This window comes from Castor canadensis, chromosome 17 (genome assembly GCF_047511655.1).
Source record: "Castor canadensis chromosome 17, mCasCan1.hap1v2, whole genome shotgun sequence".
NCBI lineage: Eukaryota > Metazoa > Chordata > Mammalia > Rodentia > Castoridae > Castor > Castor canadensis.
This window is the reverse complement of record NC_133402.1, coordinates 2,727,726-2,736,917: the sequence shown is the minus strand read 5'-3', so window position 1 is coordinate 2,736,917 and position 9,192 is coordinate 2,727,726. Positions and strand designations below refer to the sequence as shown.

General features: G+C 45.8%; 1 protein-coding gene across 1 annotated transcript; it reads right to left on the bottom strand.

Moving 5' to 3' along the window:
- Positions 1–4,154: 4,154 nt before the first annotated feature.
- Positions 4,155–5,185, bottom strand: LOC109677466 (olfactory receptor 1F1-like). The gene has a single exon (XM_020153434.2). The coding sequence runs from the start codon at positions 5,183–5,185 to the stop codon at positions 4,247–4,249; it is 939 nt and encodes a 312-aa protein (XP_020009023.2). The 3' UTR covers positions 4,155–4,246.
- Positions 5,186–9,192: the final 4,007 nt, after the last annotated feature.

Sequence of the window (9,192 nt, the reverse complement as noted above, 5' to 3'; positions counted from 1 at the left end):
TCTTACATATTCAATGCTAAACAGAGCATCAGTGGAGTAAAAATGTTTGTGCAAAGGAAGAAAATGCAAGGAAAGTGAAAATATTCCTACTGTTTGCTGCAAGATGGGGTCTTTAAACATTTTTTTCTTTCTTCTTTGTAACTTTCTTCATTTTCCATAAATTTTCTTCAATGAACTTTGTTAAGAACTGAGATGAGACTCAGATTCTACCCTATATACAAGTTAACAAGCTTGCCAGTTTCATGATGTTAGAAAATGCAAGAGTCTTGGGCCAGAGACAAAGGACAGTTTATTACTCACGGCACTAGCAGAAGCCAAAACGTCAGCATTCACACCAGTTTCCACAGAAAGCCATGAAAAAGCCAGGTGATCTCTGCATGCACGGTGGTCTGTGTTTCAGGAGATGAAGCCCAGGCTCAAGAAATTGGATCTTTCATAATTGTGAAAAAGCCACCTGACATTGCCTCACAGGGAGAAGCAATATTTCTCATACTGGATGGTAGAAAACCTGCCATTGCTCTGAAAAGACCATTTCCATCTTCCAAAGCTGCTCACTATACAAATGTCCTTAATGAAAGGTCTAGGGAAAAAGTAACCAGTGCCTCTGCTCCCAAAACATGCAGAAAAGCAAGAGACCCGAGGAGAACAGTCTCCTAGCAGCCATGTATTATTTTATGCTCACAACGTTTTGTATGTATGTTTGTAACACTGAATGGAAGACCGACATCTATTGTTGACAGCTCTTTCTAGGTGTGGTATTGTATTCTAATGTTTTCTCGTATACTGAAAGCTTTTCAAGAAGAGGATCCTGGCCTAGCGTAGTGGCTCACACCTGTCATCCCAGCTACATGGGAGGCATAAGTAGGAGGATCAGATCCAGATGGGCCAGGGTAAAAATAACTAAAGCACAAAGGGGTGTGGCTCAAGTAGTACAGTGCCTGCCTACTAAGTGGGAGGCCTTGGGTTCAAACCCTAGTACCATCCAAAAATTAAAATTAAAATTAAAAAGGTCCTAATACAGAGGGAAAGAACCCTTCATTTAGAATATTCTTTCACGAAGTCTGAGAAAATAAATACAAACCAAAAGAATGTAGCACTCATAATATTACTATCAACCAAAGAATACATGAAGAAGGGAAAAGAATTGAAGGGGACAAAAACCACTCTGCCACTAAAGTACAATCCATAATGAATACAATATTCTCGAACCTGTGTGCCCTCTATAACCCAACAGCAAATCCAAAAGGAAAAGCTATTAACATGGGGAAAAGGTATTGAAAAGCCATGTGTGCTGGCTCACACCTGTAACCCTAGCTGCTAGGGAGTTAGAGATCAGGAGGATCACAGTTCAATGCCAGCCTGGGCAAAAAGTTAGCAAGACCCCATCTCAATCAACACACAGGGTGTGGAGGTACACGTCCATGGTCACAGCTAAAGAGAGGCTTGGGTAAAAGGATCACAATCTGTAGCAGATCCTAAGCAAAAATGTGCAACACTAACTGAAAAATAGCTAGAGCAAAAAGGGCTAGGGACAGAGCACAAGTGGTGGAGCGCCTTGCTAGCAAGCATATGACCCTGAGTCAAGCCCCAGAAATGACAAAAGAGGGACAGAGAGAAGGGGTCTAGGGAGGATGAGAAACAGTAACAGCACGGTTGAGTCTGATGAAGGAACCGTGTATGCATGTATGGAAAAATCATTAATGAATATATACTAAACACATGCTAATAAAAGAGAGAGAGGTAACTAAAATGTTACTTACTAGACTTTACAAATTAATAATTTACAAATTATTGGACTTTAAAATATTAAACTTCACAAAAATTACTAACAACGGTATCTGAATGCTATAATCTTCATATAAAACTATTTGAATTCTACTTTACAAATATAGATATATAATGGGGAAAAAAAGCTTGAAGTCTTTCTGAATACAGACCCAAAGGACCCAGAGAGGACAGGATCTCAAAGAAAGGAGAATCTGAGCTGAGTGTTTGTGGGGAGCACTGGCCAGATGCAGTGGGGCCGGAAGCCTAAGTGGGTGCATCCAGCATGGCCCAGAGTCAGATTTTAGTGGAGGATGAAGTGAATTTGAATGAAGACAGCTGTTTCCTGAGTCTTAGGCAGGTCCCCGTTGTGGCCTCCAAGAGGATCAGAAAGGAGGACGTCAACACCACAGATCAACTTGGGGAGCTACACAGTGTGCTAGCTACTCACCTCGTCATGCTGGGGGCTGTGTCCAACTCCCTCTCTCTCTCTCTCTCTCTCTCTCTCTCTCTCTCTCACACACACACACACACACACACCTTTCTCTCTCTCATATCAACACAGAGTAACGAGACCCCTGCTAGTGGGATCAGGCCGGTACAAAGAACAACGAAAGAGAGCTGGAGGTGTGACTCAAGTGGTAGAGCACCCCACTAGCAAGTGCAAGGACCTGAGTTCAAACCCCAGTACTGGAAAAAAAAAAGGTGATGATAATTTCTGCTCCAAACTGGAGAAGTAGGCAATAAGGGACACTAAGATTTATGCACAAGGTTAAGAGTTCAGGCACAGATGAATTGCATCCATGTGATGTAGTATGACTTGTCAATTAAACCCGCATTTCTTTTTTCCTGATAGTTCTGGGGTTTGAACACAAGGTGTTGCACATGGACAGCATTCTGCCTCCAGCCCTTTTGCTTCAGTTATTTGTCAGATAACACCTCACACTTTTTCTTTTTTGCCTAAACTGGCCTCAAACCATAATCCTCCTATCTCTGTCTCCTACATAACTAGGATTATAAAAGTATGCCATAGTACCAGGCTTGTTCTTTGAGATGGGATCTTGCTAAATAATTCCTGAGGCTGGTCTGAAACCATAATCTGATCCTTCTACCTCTGCCTCCCAAGTAGCTAGGATTACAAGCCTGAGCCACCATGCCCTGACTAAACTCACGTTTCTAAGACCTTTAGTGACCAGGAAAAGGAGACAGTGGGAAAATGAATACAAAATGATGCAGCTAGACTGTGGCCAACCTATGTGAACCTGCTCACGCTCCTGTCATCTTTACGTAGCAAGGGTTCTTTTTATCTTAAGATTTATTTACTTTGATTTCTTTACCTTTTCATACTGCATACTGCCTTTCAAATAACAAAAATGATAGTTTTAATGGGGCTTGTTCAAAACTCCTTCTAAAATGAGAATGTCTAAGTTCACAGCGAAGGCAAATCCCAAGCATGGGGAAAAGAAAACACCTTGCCTGGGATGTAGCTCAGTGTCAGAGATGGGTCCATCCCCAGCAATGAGGGGAAAAATTCAGGACAATATTCATTTCTCATTGTTTTCTTTCAACTAAAGGTGGTTATTGCCTTTGGTTTAGGAGTACGTCAAGACCCAGGGAGACAGAGGGAGTAATGGGTGCATTCTGTCGATATGTCTGTAACATGAGGGGGCGACAAGATGAGTCAAAGGAAAGTAGAGCAGTGACAACCTAAAGAGGCAGTCTGGCTGGGGCTTCAGGGAGGAGGACTTGCCTCTTGAAGGTGTGGGCAAGGTTTGCTGATCAGAGAATCGCTCAGGACAGAGGTCTGGGCAGAGGGACTAGAAACACGGATTTACTTGGTTGATAGCAAACACTAACGCCTACGCCCTCAGGTCAGACTGCCAGAGAGCTCCCTGGTGTTGCTTCACTTGTTCCTGCACAGGCCACATTCCTAGGCTCGAGTGTCACCTGAGGTGTCACTTCAGTCCTCATGGTTCACCAGAGACTCAAAACTAAGTCTCTGAATGTTTCTGTAACCCCACCCTATGATTGATGGTTATGAAGGACACACAGAGGTGTCTGAGGAGACCAGTGATTCTCCACCGCGACAGACACTAGAATCACATCAATGGCTGATTTTTAAATCTCAGACTTGGTGGCCCAAGACTTATTTCCTCAGAATCAAGGCCAGTAGATGATAAAATCTTGTAGGTGATTCTAATATGAAATCCATATGGTGAATGCACTGTCCAAACTGAACTCTTAAAAAAAGAACAAGTAGATTTCTACATGAAATAATCACAGTTAGTCCTTCAAAAGAAGTCCCATTGCTTCATAGAGACACCAGGACACCAGGTGAGTCACAGCCCATAATAAATGAGGAACTGTCACCTTCTACTGCCGCTGTGCTGTTTGCAAATGTCTTGATTAAACCATGGCTGTGCCAACTCATCTGGTGAGATGTGCGCTTGCTTAGGATCAAGAATCATTCTGAACTCTTACATCAGACAGAGAACGTCCTCCTGCTGACCACTCTCCTCAGAGCCCCTTTCAAGTCCCTGTTCCTCAGGCTGTAGATGAAGGGGTTTAGCATGGGGGTCACCACTGTGTACAGCACAGTGGCCATGGTGTCTTTCTCAGCTGAGCGCGAGGATGAAGGGTTGAAATATAAATTTATGATGGTGCCATAGAAGAGGCCGACCACAGCCAGGTGGGAGCCGCAGGTGGAGAAGGCTTTCCACCTTCCCCTGGTGGATGGGACTCTCAGGACAGCACAGGAGATGTGGATGTAGGAAGCCAGGATGCAGACGAATGGGGTGACCATGATGAGGGCACCCTCGGTAAGAATCATCAGCTGGTTGAGCTGTGTGTCCGAGCAGGAGAGTTTCAGGAGGGGAGTCACGTCACAGAAGAAGTTGGGGATGGCGTTGTCTGCACAGAATGAGAGTCGAGCCATCAGCAGGGTGTGTAACAGAGCATGCAGCTTGGCGACAATCCACGATCCAGCGACCAGCAGGGCACAGAGCTGATGGGTCATCTTTGCTGTGTAATGTAGGGGATGGCAGATGGCTACAAAGCGGTCATAGGCCATCACAGCCAGCAGGAAGTTGTCCATGACGGCAAGTTCAAAAAGAAAATACATCTGTGCGAGACACCCAGAGAAGGAGATGGCCTGAGTCCCGAGGACATGATTGGCCAGCATCTTGGGGACAGTGGTGGAGGAGAAGCACATGTCCACGAAGGACAGGTTTCTGAGGAAGAAGTACATGGGGGTGTGCAGGCGGGGGTCCGTGCTGATGGCCAGGACGATGAGCAGGTTTCCCAGGACGGTGGCCAGGTACATGGTGAGGAAGAGCAGGAAGAGGAGCTGCTGCTGCTGGGGCTGCCTGGAGAGACCCAGGAGGAGGAACTCGGAGACGCTCGACTGGTTGGTGCCTGTCATGACCTGAGCCCAGGAGAAGAGAGGACGGCGAGCTCAAAACCGTGACAGGGATAGTTAATATCCAGCTCCAGCAGGATCATATTTGAAAATCAGTGTAAAGAGTGGCTAAAAGAAGGAGAAGATGGAGGAAAAGCAAGAGCACAGATAAGAAAAGATATTATTTGGAGAAAATTCTCCTGGTTTTCCAAAATTAGGGTTGAGTCATTTCCTCATGAGTGGCCGCATTCCTCCAGGATTCCCTCAGGATGGGCGCCCCCGCCCCAAGGCAAGATAGATCAAGGAAGATGAGGCATGGGCCACAGGAGCCGGAAATGCAGAGATAAACACTAGTAATGAACAGTTTGAATAAAAGCTCACAGGCACTACTTTCTTTGCCTATATAGGTTCCATACTCCCTCACTAAGCTGCAACATAAACCAAATCTCTCTCTCTCTCTCTCTCTCTCTCTCTCCCTCTCATCTTGCCTTCATGCCCAAATAATTCATATTCTCTGGAATCTCAGCAAGAGTATCTTAAAGACAGTCTCCGATCCTGGGGAAAAACATTTGGTGCAATGACTCCTTTGATTACAGAAGTGTTTCCACATGAAAAGATCCCTCTCCAGGATGCACACCTGCCTTGGAAGGAGCATCCTTTGCTTATGGGAGGCTCAGGAGAAACACACATCTATGTCACAATGACACAAATTTACTAAACTGACCAGACTTGGTATCTCTGGGCCCAAATGATAATATGGAAACAATGTAACCGCAGGAGTGACTGGATGCCCCAGGAGTCCTGAACACAGGAGACCACTCACCCTCAGGCAAGTTTAAGTCAAACTCCAACCCACTTTTTCACCTCTGAAAAAGACTGCTGACTTTAGAGCTCCCAGTGCCCCTTTTAGGTGTGTCAACAGCCATTTATGGATTGTGTTCTCTTTCTTTGCTTTGCTTTATTAATCAACTTTCTTGTTCTCTGTCTTTATGTGTTCTAAATTTTTTTTGCAACATCACAAACTCAATATTCAGTGCCAGGAAAGGCCTTCTCCCTTTTGGAGACCTCCCTGGAGTCTCATTAGTCTGATAACAACCCTGCCTAAATATCCAGTTTCCAACACTCAGTCCTGATGCTTTTGCTGCTGACTTTCTAAATCCCGTGTTGTATGTTTCACATTGAAAAAACACACAGACTCTAAGACCACGTGTGTCTTTGCCTCCATTTCTGCCTGGTCCCTTCATCCCAAACCACCCCTCTCCTTAGTAGCTCATGTCAGAGAGACGAGAAATGTTGGTGATCGCTGGGTTTATCTCAAGTGACAATTAATGGATTCAGGAATCCCACTATGACTTCCTGCACCTGGAAGTTGTATCAAAGGAGGTTGCTATGAGAACTTCACAATTAAGAAACAAATGTTGACGTGCCCACTGCTGTAACCTTACCTGGGGACGCTGGGGCTGTCGCTATCCCTTGTTCTGGCCAGTGCTGCTCTTTATCTGAGAGATTGTGACATCCTCAAAACATGGCAGGTCCTGAGCCAGTGAGGAGCAGGTGTTTGTGGTCTTACTCTTCTGTGCAGGAAAGACGTTCGGGGAAGTCACAGAGCAGGCACTTACAGGACCCTCTTTGGCCATTGGGACCACATTCCCCAAGAGCCTCGTTAGAGCCAAGAAGAGGAAAAACTTCCCCTCGTTTTGGCCCCTTTGGACCAAGCACTGATGGCAAAGAATATCGCTAAACTTTAGATGTAACTCTTGGGTGAAAACTTAAGATATCGGGAATGAATCCATATTGATGGAGACAAGTCCCCGACAAAATCCCTTGGGACTGCACCCTTGGTGATCTGCACCTGTGCCCACAAATATGAAACGCAGGTGTTCTGTCCTTTCCCTTTGTTCACTCCCTGGCGCATTCTTGTGCGTTCTGTACAATCTTTGCTTTCTTACATCTGGCCTTTTTCTAAGGTGATTAGTGATGCCATATGGTTTCCCATTTGCATATGAAAATATTAAGAACTTATTTTGAGATGGGTGTGGTCAGTGCATGTGTTTGGAGTGAAGAGCAGCCCCGTTCTAAGCAAGGTTTTCTCTGAAAGAACCCAGCAAGCCTCCAGGGTAGAGGCCTTTTCAGGTGTCTCTCCAACTAACATGACTACTCTTTTCTTATAATGGAGTCTCCAGTTTATGTAGTGTCAGTGGGGTCAAGCTTCAGGACCACATCTGCTCTCTCTCACCATACTGGCTTGGACCAGAGCATTTGGAACTAGGTCTCAGGAACAGCAAGTCCATATCACTGTGTGACTTGGTCAAAATGTGTAATCCCAGTCCTCTTCTGCATGCCCCAATCAGGGCCTAAGGAAGCAAACAGTCAGGTGTGGTGACACACGCCTCTAATCCCAGCACTCAAGGGGACAGGAGGATCTTTTTTTTTTTTTCTTTTGCAGTACTGGGGCTTGTACTGAGGTCCTTCACCTTGAGCCACTCCACCAGCCCTATTTTTGTGAAGGGTTTTTCAAGATAGGGTCTCACAAACTATTTTCCCAGGCTGGCTTCAATCCTCCTGAGGATTATCAGCACCCGGCCAAGAGGATCTTGAGCTGAAGGCCAACCTGAGCAATGTGGCAAGCCCCTCACTCAAAGAAACAAAAACAAACAAACAAAAAACCCAACTCAAGGAAATCTGCTCACATTGTCAACAGGGAAGCGAAAGAGAGAAAATGAGAAAGAACCTGGGAGCCCAATATCCCCTTCAAGGACACCCCCTCAGTGACCTAGCTTCCTTCCATTAGGCCCCACCTTCTAAAGGTACATCACCTCCCAGTAGGGCCATGAGCTGGATTGCAAGCCTGCAACACATGAGCCTTTGTGGGACAATTAAGATCCAAACCATAGACTAGGGGCATAGCTCACATTGGTGGTGAAGCCCTGAGTTCAAATCCCGAACCACAGACAAAAGTGTCTTTGTGGAATGATGACTTTTATGGTCTCTCTACATCATATTAAGAAGCTTGAATTTTTTTTTTCCTGGACTGGAAGACTTACATTCAGATATAAACAGAGGAGTGACATGAACTGATATAGTTTAAGAAGGTCAGTGTCACTGTAATGTGGAGGGGGATTTGACTAGGCAAAGTCTATGGTCAAGGCTGATTAGGAGCGTTGCAAGAGTTACGGAACGAAAAGTAACTCTGAGGCTCAAACAGGATGACGAGAACAATTGTGAGAGATGCTATGAGGGTTGTGTAGGGCGCTTAGTGTTAGACAGTGACACCCGGGTTCCCTGTGGTGCCCGGTGTCACTTACGAGATGAGGAGGAAGGTGTATTTGGCACGCAAGCACGTGTGTGTGCGTGTGAGAGAGACTCAGGAGCAAGGGTGGCTCAGGGATAAAGGGTGCCATTTTGACAAGCTCTGTTTGCAGATCTCTAGGACATCTCGGTGGAGAGGCCCAGAGCCAGATATCTGGGGTCTCTGGTTCCACGAAGGGTCTGGCTGAGCAGTTTCAGAAGTCACTAGCATATAAGTTGACTTAGAGCTGTGACAGTGGATGCAGTTGCCCAGATAGAGAGCGTAGAGTGAGAGAGAAAACCTCAGAGTTAAGTCATGGGGATGAAAACATATGCTGGAATGACAGAAGAAGACAAGCCAGCAATCATGACCTTTAAAGGCAGGAGCCAGGAAACAATTGGAAAAAGAAGCAAGGATTGTCACAGAAGACAGGACCTGAGTTTCAAAAAAGAGTGGTATCAATGAGTCACCGTAGTAACGGTACACAGACAATTCCCCAGCCACAGTGGCTCCGCAAAGCAGTAACTTCACAACTTCTCTCCCATTCTTTGGTCTGCAGGTTTCCTGAGCTTCAGGATCATTGGCACCAGGTTGCTGGCTGGCTGGCATCTGCTGTTCTTGTGTTCCTCCTGGTCTCGGAGGGGCAGCTGCCTGGAGGGCATGTTTCCTGGGGAGCTCCAAACAGCAGGGAGTTCACCCCACTGCACACAGGACCCTTGATGCCTCTCCTTAGGTCATCTTC

Excerpts from the sequence above, each read along its gene's own strand:
- LOC109677466 (XM_020153434.2), bottom strand. The coding sequence starts at position 5,185 with ATGACAGGCACCAACCAGTCGAGCGTCTCCGAGTTCCTCCTCCTGGGT.